This window comes from Anser cygnoides, chromosome 1 (genome assembly GCF_040182565.1).
Source record: "Anser cygnoides isolate HZ-2024a breed goose chromosome 1, Taihu_goose_T2T_genome, whole genome shotgun sequence".
NCBI classification, from domain to species: Eukaryota; Metazoa; Chordata; class Aves; order Anseriformes; family Anatidae; genus Anser; species Anser cygnoides.
The window spans coordinates 121,097,088-121,123,261 of NC_089873.1; the positions used below are offsets into that span (position 1 = coordinate 121,097,088).

Below are 26,174 nucleotides of genomic sequence, written 5' to 3' on the forward strand. Positions count from 1 at the left end.
CAGACTTAAGCCAACAAAGAAACAGCCACCTCTGTGTTTTAAAATACATAGCCCTTTGAAAACACTACGTGTATTCTTAGTTTGGTCTTAAAAACAAGACTTACATGCTTACATTTACCTAGATGAGGAATTATTTTAGCCTTCATTAATACTGTAAGGAGAATACCAATGAAAGCTGAAAGAAATCCACGCTCTGTTTCATTAAAACCAGATTTCTCAACTTGTTTACATGGGGCACTTTTTGCATTACACCGAACTTGAATTCAAAAGCCAACATCATAAATGTATACAACACAATCTGCCAGCTCCTGTGCTTTTCCTTGTTTTGGTATAGGCTCGCTACGGGGTGTACTTTCTTCTCAGTGTGAGTGTGACGCTACAATTAATACTAATGGCAATTATTAGGGCACATCAAAAGACGAGCACTGTACACATTAGCAGCAGAAACTAGCTTTCTGCACTGTTGGCTCTGTCTTCAGCACAGCGCTCTGATATTTCTCAAAGTATGGACTGGTGATCAGCCATCATTCTCAAAACATTCTCAGAAAAGCAGGGCCACCACATCAAAAATACTAGGATAATAAAAGAAGCCAGGTTTAATTACATGATTCAGACAAGGAAATATCATGGAATTACCTAACATGCTGTTACTGACAATTACAGTTGAGTTCAAAACTGAGACCTTTCTCGGTAATGAAATGAGATTGGTTTACCAGGAATTCCAGGGAGGAAAAGCCTCAGAGAGCTGGGAAAGGGAACTGGGAAGGGACAAGCCCGTAGGAGAAATGGTCTTCAGGGGGTAAAGAAAATGTGTGAAGGCCACGGGCAGCCTGAGTGAGCAAGCAACAACCAAGGCAGGTGGTCAGAGCCATCCTGAGTGTCACCCACTGGCAGATACTCAGATAAAAAATGTGTGAGGTCAATAGAGGTTTGGATGAAAGAAAGGCTATGGCAGCTTTCCTCTGTGAGCTGTTCACAGCTGCAGGGACAGGTTCCTTTGTGGTCAGGAGTTTCATTAAGGTATTGAGTTGGTGGCTTTGTCTGCTTCTAGCTTCAGCAATGTAAATAGGCAATTTTGTAACTAGCCCTGCAAAAATGCCAAGTATCAGTGTACCTGTCAATATACTCTAACGAGTGCGTATTTGCATAACTCTTTAGTTAGTTGCATACAACCAGGTTCAGGGAATACTGCCATGAGAAATGCATGCATTCCAACTCCAAAATGATCTGATAATAAGAATGCAATGTAAAGTAAATGAACAACATGCACGAAGTCTTGTAGGTTGCTTATCCTACCTGAAACCTGAAGAAAACCAGACTTCAGTTCCAGACTTCCAGGGGAGTACGCTCATTCCCCTTTTCCCGCTGACAAGCCTGGGGAAGCCATTTCAAATCTGAGCAAGATGAAATACAATACCTCAGAAGTACAGATATTAAAACTTGAAAAAATGCTTTTAGGTATGCCTAATCGGGACCTCGTGTCTCCTTGGGTCTGCTTTTAGACCATCCACCTGCAAAAGAGACAAGGGGAGCAGGATGTTACACTCGAATATTGGAGAGCTGAAACTCTTTCTTTGCACGCAAAAAAATCATTCTCGGATTCCAGTAAGATCCCCGCCGAGTGCGGTGTAAGTGAAAGCAGCTGACCAGTCAGGCTTCCCGCAGACCCATAAAAAAAAAAAAGCTGAAAGGGTGTAGCCTATCTAACATATCTAATCTCTGCATTCAAACAGCCTCCATCCATGCCACATCTGCTTGTCGGCAGACAAGTGCTGACTTGGCAAGTCTTTAATCTGCCAGCCTCCAGGTGTTTTGATAAACCACGAATGCCGTCAGCGTGGGCCTCGGATAAATCTCTCCTGCCCCGCGTGTCGTGGAAAACCCTCTGAGCGTGGGCAGCAGCCCTGCCGCTCAGGAGCGGGGAGAGGATGCTCCATTATTGCCCTTCCTTGGCTCCCCGTGAGAATCCACGCCAGTTTGGGGGCAGTTACTGGGGATGAGGCAGAGGGAGCCCCCTTTTTGTGTGCTCCCTGCTCTCCTGCGAAGCCCAGCCATGGTGCACGCAGCTTCACCTTGTACTACCCTCGCATTCCTCCCTCCGCACCAGCATGCATGTCAATGACAAAGCAGCAATCCCACGGCGAGGGGATCACCCTGCTCTGAGTTATTGCTGCAGACATGGTGCCTGCCTTCCCGGTTCAAACACAGATGAAAAGGGAGATGTGTTTAAAAAGGCTCGGCCCCAAGCAGTGCGTCTGTGCCTGTGGGACGACAGCGCTGTTGCCTGTAGCCCAAAGTTGCTAAGGTAAAACAGACCGGAACAAAAAGAAGGAATCACATTAGGTTCGTTTGTATGTAGATAAACATGATAAAAAGGTACAACACCCTAATTGGTGCTGTGACAAACCTTACAAACATCACTAGGCAAGCTCATTTGCTGCCTCGTGATTTAATGCGCAGGCCCTGGTTATCTCTCCTATCTCTCCAAGCTTCTTCTGTGCCACCTCCTGCAGAAGAAAACTCAAAAGCACAAAAACTAGAAGGTGTTTCCCTCAGTCTGGATCAAGTAAGTATGAGATCATTTGACAGGAGAAGGAATATTGCTTCTTATAAAGAGTGTTGATTCTGGCAGCTGGCCGCTAACAAAGAGGTGTACAATTACTGCACTCCTATTTGCAAATTTCCTTTTGGAAAGGAGCTTATAATTTAAATCCTTAAAACTAATTTGGACTCAAACTCGTCGTGCAAGTCTGTGGCCAGGAACAAAAAATGGTTTTGCAACTTCAGAACTAATATGTTTGGGTACTTCTGCTTGTTTAAAAGTGGCAACGACAAATAACAGAAAAATGCGTGCAAAGCTGGAACTGCAATCACAACGCTCACCTTGCATGCACTCTGTCCAGATTTTATGGCAGGTTATAATCCAACGTAATCTTTTATTTTACTTTTTTTTAACCTGCGCATATCATCATGTAAGATCCTTGAGCTCTTTGGAATATAGTACCTAGCACACTGTTAGCAAGATATAAATAATAAAAAGCAGTGCTTCCAGACAATCCCCTCCCATACTCAGTGCTTCAGGGAAGTAAGGCTGTGGGAGAAATCGCTGCAGACTTGTCCGCAGAGAGATAAGCTGTGCACCAAGTGAACGGGCACAAAGAGGAGAAGCTTCCTATCTTTTTTTTTCTCCCTCTAGTAGAACAGGGAGCAGATCTTAACTCCGTAATAATGACGTCCTAATATAACCTTCCATCTGGCTGCTGATGGTAGTGCATCTTTCGCTGGAGCTACTGATGACTCGTGTGTCTTGGTGCAAGTGCCTGGGGAGAGAGGAAGGAAGAACAAAGCAGAAAACCCAGATATCTTGATCTGTTAAAAACCTTTTGCAAGAAAAAGCTTCCAGAGAGGCAGGAGGAAGATGACAGCCTAGCCTGACTCAGCCTCATCCACCCCCTTCCAGCGAGTACTGACCGCAGCGAGCCCTTGGCCGCAGGAGGAGAGGAGGCCGAGGTGAAACGCAAGCCACCAGCAGGAGGGAAAGCCACCAGAAATGGATACGGCAGCCCACCTCTGGGAGGGGACGGAGAAAACCCGATGGTGCCAAAGGCAGAGATGATTCATGCAACGCACACTTAATCCAGCACAGCCCCGTCGCCTGTCCAGGACAGCTGCCGATGGTCAAAGCAGCCTGTGAAAGCCGTTCTCGCTGTAGGGCTTGTGCCCGATCCCCCCAAACCCTTATTTTATACATATATACACACACGCCTTGAGACCTAACCTCGGCTTTGCTCCCATTTGTCCTCCTGTTCTTTTGTATATACAAAAATAAGAATTAACTCATAAACTGTAATGACGTGTGCCGGGCACTTTTATATACTAACTGATGCATCCCGTGAGGAATGTCCTTGAGGCTCCTTGGCTGTAAGATCCCTTCGGCTGTAATCAATTCGTTGAGTGCAAACTGTTCTGAATCTCATTACTTATTACTCTGCTAATGTCTGGCTTACTGTACATCGGGCCTATTTAATTTCAGCGAGCTAAAAACTACAACCACTTCTCGCCGTGCGTCTGTATATCCCACTGGTTTGCACGTGGCCACTGTAGTTCCGCGAGCTGACTTTCAGTTCAGGCCTGGCGTGGAGAGAAAGACGCTTATCAGAATATTTGGCATCATAAAGATATTTTAAGTTAGATTCGCGTCACATTTCATTATCACTTACAGGTATCAAAAGCGCTTTACTGGAGCAGACTAAAGGTTTGCTGGACTTGGTATCCAATCAAGAGCACTTAAAGCTATCCAGTCCTTCAAAAGAAAATGTGACTCCTAAAAATAAACTTAATTGTATTATCTAGCACCACTAATGGATTTTTTTTTCCCCAGTCCAGCATCTGACACACAGAACCCGGGCACTAAAACTTTGCATTTTCATCTTTGCTTACTGCAGTGTCAGGTGCTGGTATTTACGTAATTGCCTGAGCACTTTTTAGGCAAAGTTGCTTTCCTCAGCCGTGCCAGCCACCAGCAGCTCCCTTCCTTGTCCTTTGCGTGAGACATACATCCCTGTTTATATCTGATATTTTTTTTTCCCCTCCCCTGCACCATGAGTTTATTTTCTTGATCCTCACGGCCTCAATTCGCTCAGATAACCTTGAAAAAGGGGAACTCTGAAGCAGCTCCCAGGTGGAAGGTGACAGAGTCTCTTCTGGTGGGTGTCTCAGCAGTTTCTTGCCCAGGCTGCTGCCGGTCATGCAGCAGGGCCCCACACAGCTCGAGAACCACGGGGTTGGTCACCCACACAGGACAAACCCTCAAAATGCTGTGTCATCCCCTCAAAATGCCACGTCATCCTGCTAGAACCCCATCCTCTGCTACCCACGGATGTATTTGTAAGGGAAGTCCTCCGTTACTGCCAAATACTGCTAGTTTTTAGCTGCTGATTTTTTTTCACTGATTTTTTTTTTTTTAGGTTGCAAAGCGGAACAGATGTCGTACAGGGCGACCCTGCACTAATGTAACACTAGCTCTTTTCCTAACGTTACTCAACCTCTAATTCAGCAGCTCGCTGCCTCTTGCGCAACATCTGAACAGCGCGGTCTGAACCTGGGAGAAGTTAGCAGGGGTCCAAAAGTTAGCACCGTTGTGTTAGCTGGTCGAGTCCGGAGTTTTACAAGCGCTTCTGAACCGGGCTGTAACGCGGCTTTCAGCAGGCCGAGCACAAGGCAGCACGGCCAAACCGGTCCTTCCTCTCGCCGTGGGGTTCAGGAGAGCAAAACCCCACCACGAGGCATCCCAATTGTGCACCCCATCGGCTGGGCCGTGCCCTAGGGCCGTGCCGGCGAGCGGACGCGTTGGGAAACCAGGGTAATCCCTCTCGTGGCTCCCCGGACTTTTTCCTGGCATCTTCCCAAGGGGGGAGGGGAAGGGAGGGCTAAAAACATTACAAAAGAGAACAATCATCACTAAGCTTAAAAAAAAAAAAAATCATCCAGCCTCCTGAAGTTCTCCTTTACCTTAGAAGGGAAAGTCTTCTAAAATATGCATTTTAAACATACTTGCAGGCTGATTCTTTTAACTACTCAAACATACATCAACTGGTGCGATGCCTGGAGTGCCTCTGCTTTACTACAACGCACTAACAGAGGAGCTGAAAAAAAAAAACAACACACAACATCCTAGGGAACACAATGTAAGCAAAATAAAAATCCTTAAAGCTAAGTGGAAAAATCTTTAGAAGACAGAAACAAATTTGAGAGCAGTAATAGAGAATGAAATCTCAGTGTAAGGAGGTGCCTACACACATAGCATGTCCCTGCCTGAAGGCTTCGTACCTTATGGAAGATGTATTTATTAAATGGTTATACACACATTTTAATGTAATCAAGTACACTTTTAGTATTAGAACTTACTCGAGGTCAAGCCTAAACAGCAAACATGGTATAAAGACCCAATTCTGAGGCACTTTACTCCAGCAAATGGAATAGTAAAGAACACAGAAAATGAAATCGATACGATTTGCATAACGTAAAACCGATTAACTTCTAGTTACCAAAGAGTGCTGCGGAGGAGAGGAGGCGATGCAGGAGACGGGGGAGGCAAGCGTCCCAGACCTATTCGGAGGCAGAGAAAAGCGCTGCCCGCAGTACATTCAGATACCTCCTGAAAAACAAGAGTCATTCCTAGGCTCCGCTCCAGCCCCCATGAATCGCTGCCTGCAAGCAGCCATGACTCGATCTTCTCAGATTTTGTTAAAGAGGCGCTGACCTTCACGCTCCCTGCTCGTACAGAACCTCTGCACGACTTGGTTGGGAATAGCTGACCAGCATTCGGGACGCGTACGGTGTGCTCAGTTCACTCATTTGCCAGTTTTAGGTCTGCCGAGTTACCATCGCTACCTAATCACCCCCTTTGGAAAAAGAAAAAACAAAAACCAACCAGCAAATCTCTTACACACGCACAGATTTCTGCGTCTATTAAGGCAGTGCCAGAAATAAGAACAACAGATGAATTTCAGATGTTAAAAATACCATTTAATTAATGAAACATAAATCATACCAAAAAGTTAAGTCACTTTTAGTCAATACATTTGCATTTATTTTAGAATATACTCTACATCTGAGTAAAAAAGTTTTAAATAGGCTTCAGTACATGTACAACCGTGGAACCCTTCATCCTCCCAGTGAACTGGGGTGTTTGCGAGTCCACCAGGTCCCGTCCTGGGTAAGACGAGCAATTTTAAGCCGGTCTCGTTATTTTCATCGGCTTGTCTTTAGCCTCAGACCGGCCAGCTACGCAAACCGCTCATACACCACGTACAAACTCACCCTCCCTGCCCGGAGAGGCACAGCGCGCCCCACACCATACAAAAAAAAAAAAAAAATTAATAAACTAGTATCGATTAATTTACACCTCTCTCTCTCTGTTTGTGCGTTGGTAAAAACGACTGCAGTCCCGGGAACACGCGGGGAGACCCCACCCCCGTTATGAAAGTAGTGCAAAACAAGGGGGGGGGCCCTGCGGAGGGAACCCCGCTCCCTCCGCCGCCCCCCGTCCCGTCCCGTCCCGTCCCCCCCGTCCCCCGCCCCGCGCTCCCACCCTCACTGCCCCCAGCTGCCGAAGCCGATCTCCTGCTTGTATCGGTTGGTGAGCACGTTGGCCTTGCGGGTGAGCTTGGAGAGCACCGTGTGCAGGCCGCTGAGGTGGTAGTGGAACTGCTGCTCCAGGTCCTCCTCCGCCTCGCCCTCCTCGGCCGGCCCGCCGCCCAGCTTGTCCTTCTTGCGGGCGGCCTCGTCGGCGGCCGGCGGCTGCTGCACCACGCCCCACTCGATGTCGTTGCGGATGGACTTGAGCAGCACGTAGTGGCTGTACATGTCCCGCCGGGAGAAGTAGGCGCCGGGGCTGCCGGTCGGCAGCGCGGCCTCCCGCTCCGGGCAGACGGCGCCCGCCGCGTCCAGCTCCTCCAGCAGCAGCGGCACGTCGCGCAGCAGGCTGGGCACCATCACCGTCTGGTCCATGTTGTTGACGGCGCCGATGAAGCGGTTCATGGCGTTGAACAGGGAGTACTTCTGGCTGTACGAGTCGCAGATCTGCATCATGACGGCGGGGCCGACCTCCTCCTCTTCCTCCTCCTCCTCGCTAGGCGCACCGGCTGCCCTCCGCCGTGCCTCGGCTCCTGCTTTCCCGTGGGGAAGCCCTGCGGGGAGGCGGGGGTTAGGGCTCGTGCTGCACCGAGGCTTTTCCACGCTCCCACCCCGCAGCCGCCTCCATCCTCCCCCCTCCGCCCGAAAAGCCAGGAAAAAGCCCCCAAAATAACACAACAACAACAAAAGGCACCCACGGGCCGCTGGCACCCACCGTGTCCCGCAGCCGCTCCCCGCCGCCGTCAGCCCGCCGCCGCCCGTGTCCCCGCTCCCATCCCCGGCGCCCTATTTATAAGCGCCTATCTCCCGACGAGGTGTTCCCCAGTGCCACCCCCCCGCGCCGCCGGGCCAGATAAAGGCGGCGGGCGGCGGCCCGCGGCTCGGCGGCGGCTCCGCCTCTCGCCCCACGCCGGGGGAGGGAGGCAGGGAGGGAGGCGGGGAGGGAGGGAGCGAGGCCGCGGCCGCGGGGACGGCGCCGCCTCAGGCGCCCGCCCGCCTCCGCCAGGGGGCCGCCGCTGACTGACGGGGCCACGCGGGCCCCGCGTGCAGCCCGCCTTCCCGCCGCCCGCCCATTGGCTGCCGGCCGCGCGGCGGGCGTGACGCGGCGGCCGCGCGCGCACGGCCCCGCGTGCACGGCCGGCCCGGCCCCGCGCGCGCGCGCGGCCCCCCGCGGCGCGGAGCCGCCTGGCAGCGGCCGCCGGCCGGCATCACCCCACGGCCTCACCTCCGCGCCCAGCCAATCGGCGGCCCGGCTCCGCGGGACCCCCAGCCAATCGGAGAGCGGGCGGGGGGGGGGGCGGCCAATCAGAAAGAGCAGCCCCCCCGCCGCGTCCCTAGTAACAGGAGGCCTCGCGGGAGCGGCCGCCGCGGGTCACGTGGGGGGAGCGCGTTGCCGTGGCGACGGGGCAGCCGCGGGGAGGGGCGGGGCCGGCGGGCGGCGCGCGGGGGAGCGGCTAACGGCCGGCGGGCAGCCGTTAGGGGGGTGCTGCCTCAGGAGCCCCTCAGGCGCAGTGCTGGCACGGGTCGGCCGGCTGTCGTTTTTTTTTTTTTATTATTATTACTTTTTATTTTTATTTTTAACTTCCTTATGTCCCGATCAGCTTTGATGTGCGGCGTTAAATCTCTCTCATTTAATTAAAAGGCTTCTTAATGTGCCTTGCGAGTCCGTGTGCTTGTTGTTAAACCCGCCAATAACATTATAATGTGTGTCGCTGATAGGGTCCCATGGCTCTCTGACTGAGCGAGCCCAAGAAACGTGTATCTCTAACCCCAGAGTCACGCCGGGGCCCAAAGCTTTGTATGCAAGTAGCACTTCCCTAACGTATTTCTTTATCTGTGTCTGTTACTGAGCCGCTTCTGGTATCGGCAAGTCAAGTCCTCCATAAATCAGCCCTCCGTAAGTCATAATTAGAAGCGCTGAGGCAGGTGGGTGCTGGAGAAGCAGGGCTGGTGGTGGCCGGCGGCAGCGCCCGGCCGCTTTCCGGAAGGGCTGGCAGTTGTGGCAGCACCGTGCGCAGGGCCTGCCGATGCCAAAACTCGCTCTTCGGCAGCGACCGGGCAACAAACCACCTTTGTCTGCGGTGGTCCCAGCGTGTGTGCTGGCGCGGGGCCGGTGCTGTTGTTTAACACTTCTCTCTCACCCTTTCCCTTTCTGAGTCCAGTCGTACCAAGCTCTGAACCAAGGAAACCCGTCACCTCTCATCCAGAAGGAACGTATGTAATTTATCATTTTAATTGATGTCTCTCCATGAGTTTTGTATTATCAGCACTTGTAGCTTAACATGCTAATGAACGGGGTAAGTAGAAACCTAATACGTTAAAGGAATGCAGACCAATTTGTCTGAGTCCCGCTGAGATCTGAGGCATAACTTTTGCAAAGATTTACTCGCGTTCCCCCCGTCGTTCACGTGGCTGCCTCTTCCTCCTGTTTCTGCAGCTCCGCTGTGAAAGGAACGATCCTCCAACAGCAATGGGCACCTCCGGGAAGGAGCACGACGGCTCAGGAAGAGGACGTTTGGAGAAGGCAGTGGCGGTCGTAAATCCCCTCTCTTCCCAGCAAGCACACGGCTCCGAGCGAGGCTGTGGCATGGCAGGGAGCAGCAGCGTTCCCCCTGCGAGGTGCAGAGCCACGGCAGGCTGCAGACAGAGCCTTGCTGCGAACAGGATCGTGGCATGGTGGGAGGCAGCCCGGCGTGGGGCTGCCGGGAAGGCCCTCGGAGCCGCACGGCTCTGCAGCTTGCGCTCGGCGGCCTGCCAAGCCCCGGCTTCCTCAGCAGCATTCCTGGAAATCATCCCAAGTTCAGCTTCAGGCTGCTAGCCGGGGGCCTGGAGTCCCTCGCAAGCAGCGCTCAGCTACCACTAGCGGGTCAAAGCAGCCTGAAATCCCCCAGACAGGAGCTGGGAAATGCTCCCGCGGCGCGGTGCGCGCTGCTCCCGTGCTGCATCCCTCCCCCCCACCTTTTGCCAGCCTCATCTGTCCCCACTGTAAGCCCGTCAGAGTAGGCACTGTGACGTGCGGTGCCCAGGACAATGGTGATCCCTTTCAAACGGCTCCTTAGCGCTGCCATAATAAGCCTGATAAATAAAACATGGCCTGCAGACGCAGATTTACTGGAGAGGGCTGAGGGGGCTGTAGCTCCCTCATTAGTATCTCCCGGTGCAGCAGGCGTGGTCCTCATTATGTGGCACGGTAGCAGTTGCCTAGTCATCCGCGATGCGGCTGCAGCCACTCCAAGGATGCACCAGGGATCTGAGGGTTTTTTTTTTCCTCCTGCATTAATAACAGGAATTTACCACGAAAAGGAAAAAAAAAAAGGAAAAAGGAAAAACCCCACCAACTTGAATCTGAAGAGGATGAAGCGGAAAAGAGTGCGCTACTGAGCCTGATTTTCTCTCTCCTGTGTAAATGCAGAGAAATCCACCTGGCCGTGTTGGTATCAAACTGGAGTGAGCAGAAATGAGACCTTTGCACTGCACAAGCTCTTGTTTTGGGGAGCTTTGTTTCTCTTCAGTCTTAAATGTTGCTCGTAAACTCTTGGCTGCAGTATAAACTTCATCTGCTCCCTCACAATTTTCTTCATCTGTTTAAGGGAAAAGAATCAATTTGGCCAGTTTCAAGACCCTCAGAGCTGGGGGCTCGGGAAACTGGGTTAATCTGAACAGGGTTCGTGGAGGTTTGATCCAGCTTTTCTTTCCGGCCATCGCTTAAATCCCTCCTACCTCCCGCATCCGAGCTGCAACTGCATCATCGTGGTAACCCTGTGACCGAGAGGCACGAGAGCCTCCTCTGAGACTGCAATCTTCACTCCAAGCAGCTCTCCAGCGGGCGCTCCTGAGTGGCGATACATCACGCAATTTTCTCCTCCCGAGGCTCGCGCTGCCACCTCCGCTGCCCTGCCTGGCCGGGGCTGCTCAGCCAGGGCCCAGGGCCGGCCTGGCGCTGCTCCGAGCGCAGCATCCACCACAGCCTTTCCACCCTGCGTCGTGCAGGGCTCGGTACGCGGGGACTGACATCAGGAAGGGCATCACCCGCAGCGTCCGCGCGGTTCCTGCTGCCCACCCCGCTTCCATCTCGATGGAGAAGTCCCCAGACAGAGGGGACAGGCCCTCTGCTTGCCCATCCCTCCCCAGACCCCGCCGTGCCTTGACTTCCACGCGCCTGCCTGTGTGCCTCGGGGGGCCCGTCCCCCCGCTCCCCCGTTGTCAGCGCAGGTGGTAACGCGGGCATTGTCTCAGCGCAGGGCTCTGCATTTAATAATCTCACCGGCTCAACTGTTTTTATCTGAATCTCCCTCCTGAACTGATAAATCTAAATTGCACATTTTTAAACCGCTTAGCTTAGGGGTAAATCTTGCAGGTATTCTCAGATGACGAGCCGGTGTCTTTTGCACCTGTCTAGCACCATCTACTGAAGCTTCACTATACTCTCATCCCTTCCCTTCCCGTCTGCACGCTCGCCGTTCCTGCAGGAGCTGCCTTCGCCCTGAGGAGCTGGCGGAAGAAGGCGAGCTCTGTTTTCACTGGAGAGGCTCGGGGCTGGGACGACGGTGGAACAAATCCAACACACACCCGTCCCATAGGTTACATTCCCACATTTTCGTTTACATCCCCACCTGATTTTCAATGCCTGGCCGGCTGGTGATAGATTTTACACTCGGTGCTCGGAAGGAGAAGATGGAGCAGAACAGAGGTGTGCCAGATCCGCTGAAGCTTTCCGTGCTACCTAGTGGAGCTAGGATTTAGGATGTGGCAGGACGAGGGGTGGGAACGGGGCTTTGTCTGGGGCAAAGAGGGTCTGAACGAGAACAAATCTTCCACTTGCTGCTCGAGGATGCCGAGACTTCAGCTTGGATCCCTACCACCCGTTGGGGAGCTATGGGACGGGGCTAGCAGCAGCAGGATTTTCCTGTGGAAGTCCTACCTTTCCTGTTAGACCCGGTGTTAAAAGGGAAGCTGCTCCTGAAGGATCTCTTCCTTCTCCCAGCTCTGCAGTTCGGAGCTGATGTGGGGGCGTTGTGTGTCCCTGTTACATGCACTCCTATTACGATGAGGTTTTGGCTGGAGGATGCTGTATGGTTAAAGGCAACTATTACAACCAAAAATAGACCCAGAGCTCTCTGACTGCGATGGCTATTGTGGATTTGTATGAGTAACATTTGGTTGCTTTACAAAAAGCACCTAAAGCTGGAAGTCAAAATCAGAACTAAATTGTGCTAAGCTTTACATATGGCATATTTTTTTTCTTAATAAATCTGTTGATGTATTTCTGTAGGTGATAGATTAACATAAAAATACTGCCAGTCTGTTCCAGGGTTGTAAAACACAGAACAAGGTACACCAAACAATTTTTGTTGTTGTTGTTATTAAGCCCCAAATTAACTCTTTGAAGCTACTTGCCAGGAGAAGTAACTTGTTTCAATAGCAAACACCATGTTTTTCTGCAGCCCTTGTGAAAAATGGAAATGAAGTGGATTTGGCAGCTTCTCCTTTAAAGTTCTGCAGCAAATCCGCAAACCTAAGGACCACAGGGTTTTGTCCTGGCTTTGTTTCTTGATGAAGTTCTGAAAAGAGTTAAATTAAATCCATGCTCTAACCACATGTATAATTCCTCCATCCTCCCAACGTTGTGTAAGGGGCGATGCAGAAGTCTGAGGATTACCCTCTCCAGTACTGCCATGCATTTGCTAGCTTAGAATTACTACAACAGCACTTTTTCATTTGCGTGGCTGGAGAGAATCTGTTTTTGCAGTAAGTTTGTGTTTCAAAGCGGATTTCTGTATCCATCGTTACTGGTTTACAAGACCTTATTTTTTTCCCCCCCCATTTGGGGAAGTGGGAACAAATGAAATAAACCCATCATAAAAAATAATTTTGTCCAGGTGGAACATAAATCAGCCAAAAAAATATTATTCTACATGGCAAATAAAAAGCATATGCTGTATTATTTAAAGCACAGCCTCCATATTCACATGCAAAATTAATGCTACAGTGGGAGGTAAAACTGATGGAGGCAGACAATGAAAATATTAGGAGTAAAACATGATGCCAGGAACAATTCAAGCAGAGCCACTTGCAGGGTCATGGTCATATTCCATTTCAAATGGGCATGGAAATACTCTGTGGGTTATTCTTCTCCAGAGATGCACAGATAATAAGCACCTGCTCCCCATGTCTACTCTTCCCTTTTAACTGTTGATTTATTGAATGTTTCTGAAAGCTGTGGCCAGGCTAGCGAGGGATACAGACCACGGTGCCTGCGGGAAGAAATGGGAGCGGACAGAAGCGCGCTGGCAGATGCCCCGCCAGTGCCACGGGCTGCAGCGCCCAACGGGGTCCGGAACAAAAGCTGCCTTTTGTTCCAGGTCCCAGGCAGAAGTACCTTACCCATAGGTAAATCAGGAGTTGTCTGGTCCTCCTTGCATCTGGCTTGTTCCTCCACAGCTGCGAAAGCCAGCAAAAAACCCTAGACTGTGTTCCTCTCCTCAAACTAGAGCAAATTTTGGTTTCAGAGCAGACGCATGCAGCGTTCAGCAGTCCACGGCGTGGAAAGCGATCTTTTCCATAACTAGGCATTCCACTTCCCACAGCATCAAGGAAAGTACTGGAATACATATCTCAAAGCACATAATTGCATGTGTTTTAAAGTCATTTTCAGAACGGCAGTAGAAATCCAACCCTTTTGCATGTATGTTTATACTAGGCTGCAGACAGTACCACCAGCAATTCTTTTATCCTGCTCCTCATTCTTCCTGGGTCAGGGGTCTCACTCCATTCCCCTGCTAAACTGAAAAACAGCCTCCCTGCGCTAGGGCCGAACATAATCTTTAGACAACGTTGAAGCCGGGTCACTACGAAGACGCTTTGAATTGCTAAGATCTTTTTCCATGTAATTTAATAAAAACAATAATAATTGCATAAAGGGCTTGCTTGGCATAAGTTATGGTCTTTCACTATTCTCTGCTATTTTCTTCTCTGTAGCCAGAGTGGAGCTTTGCAGCTACGAGGTCCCAGTCATGGATGTCAGTGAGACTGAAGCCCCGCTGCATGGGAGAGGCATGTGCCCATTTAGAAACAGAAGAAAGAAAATGCTGTTTAATTAAAAATGTGAATCTGGAAGCGTCGGGCTATTGAGAATCGTTCCGAACTGCATATTTTACATGCACGGCTAAGAAAAAGGCTCACCGTAGCAACTGGAGTAATGCACGGTTCAGCTCCTCCGCGATGCCAGGCAGTTTATTAACCTAGAACTACAAAATCACTCAAAATGACATTTAGCGGTGCTGAACTTCTGACACAAATCCCCCAGTGCAAGGAAGCGGAGGGGCAGCCACAGGGCCGATCGCTGAGCCCTGCTGAGTCTTTGAACAGCAGCGGGAGAAGTGCTGCAGGGGAGCTGGATCAGGAGGATAAAAGAGCCCTGCGAGAGCAAGAATCCTTCGCATTTTAACCCCGGTTCTGACCGCCGCTGCGGGCCTGAGCAGGTCACCTCAGGACGGGGATTTGGGGGCAAAGCAGCTATGGGGAAAGCCGAGCTTTGGACACAAATGGAGCTTTTTGAGTTGTTTTTCAAAATGAAGTTACAAAGAGTTTTGTCGAGACCGAGAGGCCTCCTGGTGCATTTTACAGCCTAACAGCTGTATTTCCCCCTGCATAAAGTGCATTTTTCTCCCCGTCCCAGTGCCTTGTGCCATCTGTCCATGCCCATCATCAATCAGAGGCCAGGTTTTTCACTTCTGCAGGTACCAGAGGATTTCTGACTTGACAATCAAGAAAAAGTTTTCCCATCCTGACCTGCGTGCGTGCTCCACACGTGCCCTGCTGCGTAACTGGAAAGGAGAATTGGGGTACAGAGAGCACCGCCAAATGTTCCAACACACCTCCCAACACGGGGGAGATAAATTTACTCTCAGATGTCTTTCACCTCCAGTAATCTCAACCAATCCAGTAATCTCAACTGGTATAAATAAGGCTACCGATGTTTTCCAGCAGAAGAGTTATCGTTTAGCTGGCAGTGCCCCTTTAAGCGCTCAGACACCATTGTGCCGAGTTTTTGCGGTAGCCAAACAGGACTAGATTGAAATCAATAGCCCCATTTCGCTTGTCACTTACTTAAGCTTGATTTGAACCCATGTTTGTAAAGCTGAAAGGCTTTTCTCTTCCATCGGTATGGTGCCTCCCGCTGCCAGCCCACCTGTGTGAATTTCACACTCCTACATTTTAAAAAGAAACATGACAGACAATGAAAAAATGGTTTAATACGCGTGCCTCAACATATAATACATAATATCTCTGTTACGAAGACAGGGCTAAAAGGAGGCTGCCTGAAAAGGAGGCACATCTGCTCAGAGCACAGAAAGTCTTTCATAACTCATTCAGAGTTATTGGCCTTGCCCACAATATTAGTGATAAAAATTGATTATCCATTCCTGCTTGTTTCATGATCCATAGTTATTTTTTCATTCTTATTATAAGTTGGCTCGTACAGAGTGAGACCGTTATTTAAATGCCCAGGGATGAACACAGTACATCTCACTTGCTGCGAGCCACACCAACAGAAAGCAGGATTTTTTCACGTTAGCCCCTCCCTGTCCTAAATGGAGAGGTTATCTGGACTTGGCAACTGTCAAGTTTTCTCTCCTCTCCGGGGAGAAAACACCCTGAGATCACTGTCTTACTGCTGCTTTTTACCCCCAAGTGCAGAGTTTGGGCACTGACACAACCCCATCATCTGATGAGCTTCGTAGGGGAAGGTGATTTGGGACTGCCCGACCGACACCTCACAGAGGCAGGGAGCGCGGGAAGGACTGAGCATCACGAGGGGATCCAACATAAAAGGATGGAAAGCTCAAAGCTTCTGCAAAACTTTCTGAGTGAAATCTCTGCTTCGGAAGCCAGGCTTCAACAACGAGTGGCCAGTTGGGCCATGGGCTCAACCGCGCCCAGGGAAGAGGTGCTTAAGACATCCCCAAGGGAGTCCCGTCACAACAGTTAGCATCCGGAGCCTTATAAACTGTCTTGCTGCCACAGGGGATAGGAACAGTGTACTTGAGGTCAGCTCTCTGAGTTCCCAATGGTTAAAAGGACAGAGCACTTTGGACAGTGCCTTTTCCACCCCCTGATTTTTTGAGTCCACCTCCAATTTAAACCAAGGCAATGGCTAGGTATGGTGTGGGATCAGATGCTACCCCCAAAACAGGATAAACTAAAAGGTTACAGTTGTGAAGAGGAGTTTATTGACATAACCATAATTCCCTTACAAAAAAAATAGGATGGTAACACCGAGATCAGTGCTTTCTTCGCCTTAGGCCTTGAAGATTTTGGTGATTTGATCCAGAACCGGATCCTGGAGATTCCACCTCTCCCCTGTAAACTCCTTTTAGCATAAACAGATATTATCTGTGCACGAGAAAGAGGAGAACAGACTCCTAATAAAAATACCTCGCAGCCTAACTGCATAGCTGGTAGCTTCTCACACACAGTAAAACGGCCAACGCGTAGACTGACACCGAGTTGAAAGGGGAGCCGTTTCCCCGTGGGACTATCAAACGCAAATCTCTTTTCGTTCAATAAGGAGACGAGGCGAGCTTTCACCCACGTTTGCTGGGTAATCTCCTTCGGAGGGAGGGCCGCTCGTCTCGCACACGGTCCAGAGCTTTTTCTGGGGGCAAAGCGGAAAACCAACGCCGGCGACAGCCGTAGGAAAAATACCCACGGGTGCGTCCCTTTTGTCCCCCCCAGGAGCGACACCCGACCCCGACGGCTCGCCCCACGAAGGCGAGGGCTCCCAGCGGGCCCCATCCCACGGGGATCTGCTGTTTTGGGGGGCCGGGGGTGCCGGCCGGAGCGGCGATGGCTGGCGCTGCCTTGCCACCTAGCGTCGCCGGCACGGATTGCAGGTCCCCGCCCGCCGCAGCGCCGCGTCCTCGTGGCCGGGCTTCGGGAGCGATGCGGGCTCCTTATCTCGCTGGAATTACAGGAACTTCAGCTTTTTTTTTTTTTTTTACATTAATTTGCATCAATATTTTATGCGCCGTAATGGCCGGATAACCCCGGCGCTAAGAGACTCTATTTCATATTGTCAATAGCGATGGGAAAGGGATAAATTACCGGCGGCCACACGCGCTATCTGTGGCTCGTTTGGAAACGGTTCTTTAGCTGATTAGATGTCGCCTAAAAGTAGATATTTAGTGTCACTCAGCCCCGCCGCATCTCCTGATTTAGTGCTGAAGCCGTGGCGGGACCGAAGCCATTAGCCGAGCGCCGCCGCCACCGCTCAACTTGTTTTGGCAAACGCGGCCCCTCCGCTTGCGCCTGCCGTGATTTACATATGGAGCCTTGGGAGCAGAGCCAGGTGAATAATTTTCGGTGACAGTGAATAATGAACCTGATCAATCCTCCGGGTCCTCCCCCTCCTTTGGTAATTGTCCATGAGTAGGGGCATGATTTTCATCAAATTCATCCGTTCTTCTAATTTATTTGGTGAATAATTCCAGTGAGCGTAGGATGCCTGCAGAGTATGAGTGAGCAGTTTTTCGGTGGAGCACTGGAATCGAAGGGATTTTAGCCGGTGGACTGCAAGTACAGAAACACTGCGCTAAGTCTATTGGTCAAGTAGCACAGGGGTTACTCATGTGTATGAAACTGTGATTTACTTTCTAAAATCATTTTCCCTGTTCATGTAGAGTGTGCTGTGTCTACAGGCTTTGGTGCCGTGACATTTTAAAGATTGTAATTAGATACGGGAAAAAAAGAGAGAGAGAAAAAAAAAAAGCTGCAATGCAGTCCAACCTGATTTTCCATAAAATACAAATTGATATTTGCGGAACCTTTTGGGTTTAGTTTTCATTTCAGCTAATCCTAGTCACATCCAAAACGGAGAGGGCAGACTAAAGTTATTTTGGCTGCCCCACAATCTGTTCCCAGAATGTAGAACTGAAGTCTCACGCTTCATGAACTGAAGTTGACAGTGGAGGGTAAGACAGACGGGTTTGGGTTCGGAATTTCATTCCCTTAGAGAAAAAATCTCGTTGGTAAGCAAGAAACCAATTTAGAAATAATTTATGATTTTGTTATATAAAGCTTCCTGCTGCAGTTGGATCCAAACACCCATATTCATAGGCACAGGAACTTGTCGTAGGTGAGCATCAGCGTTGCTTAGGTGAGGGACAAGAACATAGATCACATGCTGAGTATGTTAAAAAGTAGATGATGACGGGGCAAAGCAAAAAGAATCTGATCTGAGCTGGGGACTGAGAGGTAGTCAGGAAAGAGCAAAGAAAATGAAGATAAGCCATGGAGCTGTATTCAGCACACCTCCACTGCCGCACAGGAAAACAGGGCAACCAAGCGGAAAACTTGGCAGCCTTCAAGAAAAGCAATACCACACCCTGTAGGCTTGGTGAGCTATGAAAAACACCGAGGATCGACTTTACATGCCAGCACAGGATTTATTGTCATCTACAATTCAAATCTTTACTTAGAAGGTTATTGGGTTTGTTATCGAGAGAGAATAACAAAGAAGTGTTTGAAGACTAGATCCAGTGAGACCTGGTTTTCTACCGATTTATGGCTTGAGGCTCAGCACCTAGGAGGACTTTGTACTGCATAATAGCAGTTATGCTCACACTGTACCCTTTCCCTCAGCTGGGAACATTAATAGGGTCTTTTCTACACGGCTTCCCGCTTTCATGCAACCCACAGGAAATTTTTATCTTTGACATCTTTGGCCCTCTGTCAAATTTACTTAAATTGGCCATTGAATTTAAAAACCGTCGAGGTTACCTGGACTGAAAATCAACCTATGTGATTGAATTAGCCTTGCTTCCTTAGCAAACTCAAAGTTAATCAGCACAGAGTTAGAGGGATGAAGACTTCAGACTTCAAAATGGAATCGAACGGCAGCAAAAACGATGACCTTTTTGAAGCCAGGCAAGCATTTTCATCATTATCAACAATAATGACTAATAAAGTAACGACAATAACAACTGACCTTTTACGTAATAGCTTACATCTCAAAGTGCTTTTCAAGCTTCTTTTTTCCACTTTCAGAGTAATTTTCTCAAAGTGCATTATGACTTACATTTTTGCAGCATTGCTGAAGGCTAGTCCCCCTTTGGATAGGACAAAGGCAATCACATGGCTGGCGACACACTGCGCGTCAGCGGAGGGAGAGGAAATTTTAGACAAAGACATTCAGATAAGAGTCTCTCTGCAACAGAAAATATCAGGTTTTCTTTACTATTAAACCAAGAAAGCCAGGACCTGGATGGTAGATGTCTTATTCATTGTTTTCTTGGCTAGGCTAGGCAAATAGTGAGCATTATTGTAGATAACACACCCCAAAGCAAACGCCTTGTCAATACGAGGAGCCGAGTTAGGGTTGGAGTTGTGCTGTGAATGCCTAACCACAGCAGTTGATTTTATGAGCCGTGCAGTGATGTGCGATTGCACAGATTCTAAAAGACACGCAGCACGTGCCAGATGCAGCCTCAAAACCAAACCAGTAAATGCCCCCATCCCAAGGACCTGAATGCCAAAGATGTGTTCAAAGGCAGAGAAGTGGCCATCAAAAAGCCTTCAGAAGTATTGCTGATGAGCTGCAATTGAGTTTAGCTTTTGGGACGGTATGGCTTTTTTTTTTTTCATTTTTTTCTTCTTTTTTGGCATTCTTACAGAATGGAGTCTCAGACGTATGAGGATATGCATGCAAAGAGACAGAGAGAACAAATTACTGAGTGCTATTTTTTGATATTTACAGATTCTGAAATTGTTGGAGGATATATATTGAGAGGAGGCTGCGCTCTCGTTACTCACCTGCCATCAGCACACAGATGTGAGTGTTTCCTCTGCAGTTTAGCAAACACACAGAAAAGGTATTGTGACACTTACTAATTAGTTTCCCTTTATGGTATTTCAGTTATTATTGTTGTTGTTATTAGTGTTATTATTGTTATCCCAGTGAGTGTGCACAGAGAACGACTAAATGGTTTGGGTAGACACAGCACGATTAGGGAAGAAAGGGGTTTCTAAGCACTTCATTTTTCCCCGTTCCTTTCCCTCCAGCAACAAGAATAAAATCCCGTGGTTTTCATGCGGAACCTTGTGCAGGAGACAGGCAGCAAATAATTAAGCATTCCTTTCCTACAGCCCAGCTTAGGCCTTGTCTGCAAACATGCAGATAATACTGCTGCAGAAATGAGGTATTAGCAGCTGGGTTAGCTTACCGGTAAGGCAGCAAGTGCAGAAAGGGGCTGTACGCAGTCAGCACTTGCTCACTGAACTGATCTTTGACAGAGGGTGGAAGCACAACAAAAACCTTAAGGATGGGCAAAAAAAAGTGTCGTGGACTGCACAGGGACGAGCTCCGTACAAACTTAGGGGGAGAAAGGAGTGGCACGTCTTCAGCTTTCCTTGGGTTCATGTGAAAGGGAGTTACTGACATACCCCGTGTCCATCTCCCTAAGTTAGACACGAGGACAGCCAGAAACTGCTGCAGCAACCCCTCAGGTACACTGGATCCACACCAGCTGCAGGCATAAGGCTGGTGGAGCAACGTGCATCCTGGCTAGCCAGTGCTCCACCCTCCAGTAAAGGAAACCTGGAGGGCTTCTTCAAAGCTCCTTTGCTCTACAGAAGCTCTGTTATTTTTTGGAAGGGCATAGGATAAAGTAATGGATGCAGCTGGAGGTGGAATTGAGTTGAAAGAAAGGTAAGCTAGGCTGAGGTTTCCTTCTGTACTGTATCGATGCCAGCACCACATGCAGCTAAACTGAGGTGTGGGGCTTCAGAGATAAAGAGAGTTAAGGAAAGGGCTGAAACAGTCTCGCATGTCACTAACACTGTCAGGAATGCCCTTCCAATTCCTTTTTTTCCAAAATGACAATACGTGAAGTTGTATGAAGAATGATAGGAAATAGTAATTGTGTGTAAAACTTCTCCACGTGTTCTAAGTGAGCTTTACCGAGCAGCTTACAGGGGTGAGAGGTCAATTTTCATTTAATTTCAATGGGACTTGTGCATCTGTTGTTTCACCGTCTTGAACAAAATTTTAAAAGTGTTGGTTTTCACAGCAGCAATACTTACTGCTTTCTTCGTAGTGTAGTAAAAACGTCAAAGTCCTTTAGCTACAAATCAATATAATGGACCAAAATTACCATTTTAAAATTGTAGGCTACTATGTCCATTTAAAGAAAACATTCTGAGTCTTTCTAATCCCCATTCAAATAAATCCAGTGACTACTTTAAAAGACATACAATGACCTACTGTACTCAGCCAGCTCTGCATCTTCTTGAATAACTCAAGGGGAGAAAAACAAAACAAAACAAAACAAAACAAAACAAAGCTCTGGCCAGATGCCAGATGGGGATATGGTGCAACCTAGTAAATTAAAGTAAGGTGGGGGACAGAGCGAGGCCCTTTCAGAAGTCGGATTTTGCTAGTTAAAATGATAGTGGTTATTGGGCGATGATAAACTCCCGGCTACCAATCGCCCAGAGCAGATTTGGACCTAAAAAAGCTGTGGGTATCTGGGAGCCGCAGCCTGACATTAAAAGTCCATAAACACTTCAGTTGATTCCACAACTCTGCTGTGCTTGAAATGTGATTTATTTACTGGAGGGCTCAGGCGTGAGCACAGCTGGAGCACTCGGGATGCCACAAGGAGCAGCACGGGTGTAGCACAGCTGATTTGAGCCCCGTCAGCCAGCTTCATGCTTGAATCTCTCGGGATGGAAGCAGGGGTCCTTCGCACCGCCCACCCCTGGACTTCAGGCTGTTTTCTCTCCTTTTTCAAGGCACTGAGCAGAGCCACTGCAGAGCACTTTCTCACACTCCCCCTTGCGCGCTCTCCTCCCCAGCGCCGTGGGAAATACCGTGTCTGCACTTTCCATGAACGCTCCCGAAATGGCTGCGCGTTCACGTCGGGCATGGGTATGGGAGGGCTGATTACACCACCCTTTACTTTGAGGTTTTTCTGCTGGTTGTGGTATTTCCTCTTTGGCTCTGCTTCCTTCCTCGCTCTCCCCTTTTTGCTAGAGATACAACAGCTGAGCACGCTCACATACTGGTGGCACACGGGCAGCAATTCTGGACTCCTACTGTTGAAACTTTCAAGGTGCTTCCAAAGGCACTCACCATTACCTGCCAGGGTGCTACTCCCTGTCCCTTCCTTTTCTATGGCAATGCAGTAGTTCAGGAGCAATTGCTACTGGGGTGCTGTAGAGCCCGGCGATGACCACTTGCCAAACTGCATCCCCTGCCCTTGTGGTGCCTCCCGTGTTTCTGGGGTGACACGCCACCTCTCCTTCCTTCGGCTCCCCCGTGGACAACTGGATCTCTTCCAGTGACTTTTTGTTTTCAGTTTAGCAGCTTTCCGAAAGCAGACACTTGATCATCATCTCAGCTTCACCGAGCATGTTAAATCTGTGCTGCACATCAACAGATGTCACGCTCTTTGATGGACTACAGTTTAAGAATAAAAAATGCGGTCATCCTAACGAAATAGACACTTGTGACGGTGGGAGCCAGAGACCATGGAACATTTTACAGTCATTGCCATAGCCTGGCAAAGTCCTGTTATTTATTTACAGCCGCATTTTGGCCTGCAGCATAAGCCTGATGGTGGTGGTGGAAGGGGAAGGAGGAGAAGGTGCTGAGTGGTGATGCTGGTAGGTGCTTCAAACCTTTGCTCTCACCTTTTCTCTCTGTCCATTGCTCTAGCTGCCATATTTATTCCGTATCTGAGCAAAGCAGTTTCTTTAGTAAGTGTTTGAGCTGCATTGCTGGGTGTGAACACATCAACCTGTTTTAACCTCCTTTGCAGTTTCTAAATTTCCTTGTTTACCTCTTTCGTTCTCAGCTTGTTCACTGTTGCTAATAATCAGCAGGCTCTACTCCCTTTGTGGCTGTTTTCTCCAGACATAATTAAATTGTCTGGGATTGACATTTGGCTCGGCTGAGGTTTGGGTTGTATCTTCTTGGCTGCCTCAGCGTCCTCCTTCATTTGGGATTCTGATCACTGCCTGCCCCCGCATGGCACATGATCAATGGATGCTTTCACTCCTGCCAGACTCCCTTGTGCTTGGAATAAGGCTGGTAAGTATTTCTGGCACTCGGAGCACTCCGGAAGGGTATTTCAAGTCTCAGCCTCAGCTGCAGTGCCTACTGTGCCTGCTGGAGCCTGCACCACACCACAGCAATGTACAGGGGGCCCTGCCCCTTCCCAACGAGGCCGTGAGCAATCCAGGGCTGCCATCTCCCTTCACACCCAGCTGCAGCTCTGCTTTGGAGCTTTCGTTCATTCTTTGGTGACTGACAAAACCCTGCCAAAGCAGCTGATTTACCAGAGTCCGGTCTCCTGCTGCTGTCAGTGCACTTGCCAAAGGGTCTTGGGACGACCTGGTGCCTCTCCTGCCCCTCTTCTTCTCTTCCACTGGTATGAAGCTTTCTTTTTCAAGTTCCATATGCTACAAGCTATGCTATCTGCTCTGCTGTTTTGCAACGGTGCTTTTAATCCCTTAATTTCAGGTTTGGGAAACAATGCAGATAGTAATGATAACAGGCCTCATCTTTTCCATGACATGTTGTCGTGTCCTTGGGTGACCGCCGGTGTCTTTCACAAGGCTACAGTTAGTCCCCTTGCTCCTGGGAAGGATTTTTCTTAGTTTCTGTTCTCACTTTTGGTGACATACACCCTCTTGTTCAGGCCCAAAAGCACGTGTACGTGTAGTCTCATGACCTACTACTTTTCATTGTAAAATCCACTGACTTTAGTTGGTGCAGTGGCAGGTAGCCATTCTAGAGATGTCCCTTGTTGGAAAGTTTGACATTGCAAGTTTTAGCCACCGTGTTAGGTTTCCCGAGTTTTCTGCACCTTTGCTTGCCCATCTGCCTGTGGTTTGCTTTGCGGTGACCATCACCATATGTTTTCATAGTCTGATCCTTAAACATTGGCATGTCTTCTCACAGCGACTTGCTCATATCTTTCCCATAAAGATCCCTCACTTTCTACCTTCATCTCCCATCTTTTCCCACTCTGAAGTCTCAGTGATTGCTTCTAGTTGGGAGCACTTCTATGTGTACATCAAATCTGTCTTTTTATCATCCCTAATAGAAAATATTTTCCCCTTTCCCTTGGATTCTGTGCACAGTTTTCCTCTACCTGCTTTACTTTGTCATTTCCAGCCACGTGCTCTTTGACCCTTTTGAGACCTCATGTTCCAGTTGTGTTTGTCCTGCATCTTGGCACGGGTACGTTGCTTTGCCCCAGTATGACGTTTGCGTCCATGCACAGGTGGCCACGTGTTGGTATTTTCTATAGCCCAACGGGGAGATATTCTGCACACTTGCAGGGTGCCACACAAAAATGTCTTGAGAGTTGATCAGGTTTGAGTTACGGAGTTTTCTTTTATATGCCAGATCAACAAGGCTAATTATTTCCTTTGAGTCTGTTAAAAATACGTAGGAATTTTTTCATTCTGAGTACTTACGCAGAACACTGATGTTTGGTAGGTCATTTACCTAAACGTGTTGTCTCTGAAAATGTTGTCACATTTTCCCCTTCTTACCGTCACTCAGCCTTGTAGCTCCAACCACCACTGAAAGCAACAACAAGTGCCACTCACTGTGCTGCTTCCCATTTTGCTACCTACCTTTGTCCAAGAGGCACGTTTGTTTGTTTGTTTGTTTTTGGATTTTTTCCAAAGTACCCTTCCACATTCCCTATATTTTACCTTCTAAGAGAGGCAGTTGATCTGTAGGATGCATTTCTAAAGTAAGCAAAGAGAAACCTGCCAAGCAAGCAGCCCTCCAGTGCCACCGTGGTCTCGCCAGGCTGTATTCAGGAACTGCTTCCCAGCTCCCTGTTCAAGGCACTGTGAAAGTCAGCTGGAAACTTGGTGCCACGCAAGAACCGCTTAGGAAACACGGTAGCTTTAGATTTACTGCTGGGCTTAACACTTCATTGGAGATTACCTCTGTGTGCAGAGATTGAACCTTGGACGACACAGGCTCCTCCAACTTGCGCTGAACGAAACATCCTTTACCAGTGACACAGTGGGAGATTGTATTATTAGCAAGATTAGTTGCTCTGATCTCAGACACGAGGGCAAGATATTAATTTCACCCTCCCTCGATTAGGCAGCCTTCTCCCAAGCACCTGCGGTGCACAGAAGCATCTCTGGCCCTGCAGCGTGAGCCCTTGCCAAGCCCGGGCTGCGCAGCGCGGCAGGCAGCGCTCCTCCTGGCAGAGGATGGAGCTGCCGTGGGCTTTGGATGCTGGCGAGCAGGCTTTGTTGAACAGGAGGAGGCTGTAAAAACCTGGTCTTGTGCCTGTGGTCACAACTGTATAATGAGGCACCTTTTCTAAGCCTGTGGTTTTGGTGCTGAGATCTCCAGGCTGAATCTCCCCCAGATGATTCAAGTGTCTAAGTGCACGTTTCAGCGGCACCTCATTACACCTGGGCTCATTAGTGAGAGAGATTTACAGAAACAGCCACTGCTGGAGAGAGGGGGCTCCTCTCCTCCTCTGCTTATCTCCCTGGCTCCTAACTAAAATCGCTCCTGGGATGAAGGGAGGGAACCCACAGATACACGGCATCCAGCACAACTTGTTTTCCATCCGTGGATCTGGCAGATCAATCAACAGAAACCAAACCGGGACCAGTTTCAGGGGACTGCCCTTTGCTTGCCACTGATTTCAGAGCTGCCTCTGGGACAGGCCGATGAGGTCTGCCTGATGCCAGGCGCTGCCAGGGAGTGCCACGGCACATCCCTCCCCGTGACTGAACTGCCACCGTATCACAAAGCAGCAAGAAAACTTTGATACGCTCCGGAGGTGAGACGGCAAGTACAGCTGCGAAGCTTGAAAGGGAAGCACCAGAAAGCGGAGTACAAGCTACTGCTTGTCATTTAGCAGAGACAAACGTGAGTGCAACCAAAACAACAGCATTATCCGATTAGCAGCACCTGCAACCAACAGAAGCAGATCAGTGAAGGCAGGGGAGCTGTCAGCTGTCGTTGCAACACCGCTGAGCGTGCC

The 26,174-nt window shown here is 49.3% G+C and overlaps 1 protein-coding gene across 1 annotated transcript; it reads right to left on the reverse strand.

Annotated features, from left to right (window-relative positions):
• Nucleotides 1–6,506: 6,506 nt before the first annotated feature.
• Nucleotides 6,507–7,999, reverse strand: MID1IP1 (MID1 interacting protein 1). The gene is made up of 2 exons (XM_048052841.2): nucleotides 7,853–7,999; nucleotides 6,507–7,691 (listed from the first exon to the last, which is right to left on the reverse strand). The coding sequence occupies exon 2, from the start codon at nucleotides 7,591–7,593 to the stop codon at nucleotides 7,096–7,098; it is 498 nt and encodes a 165-aa protein (XP_047908798.1). The 5' UTR covers nucleotides 7,594–7,691; nucleotides 7,853–7,999; the 3' UTR covers nucleotides 6,507–7,095.
• Nucleotides 8,000–26,174: the final 18,175 nt, after the last annotated feature.

Bases quoted from the DNA above. Each gene is read 5' to 3' on its own strand.
- MID1IP1 (XM_048052841.2), bottom strand. From the start codon at position 7,593: ATGATGCAGATCTGCGACTCGTACAGCCAGAAGTACTCCCTGTTCAAC.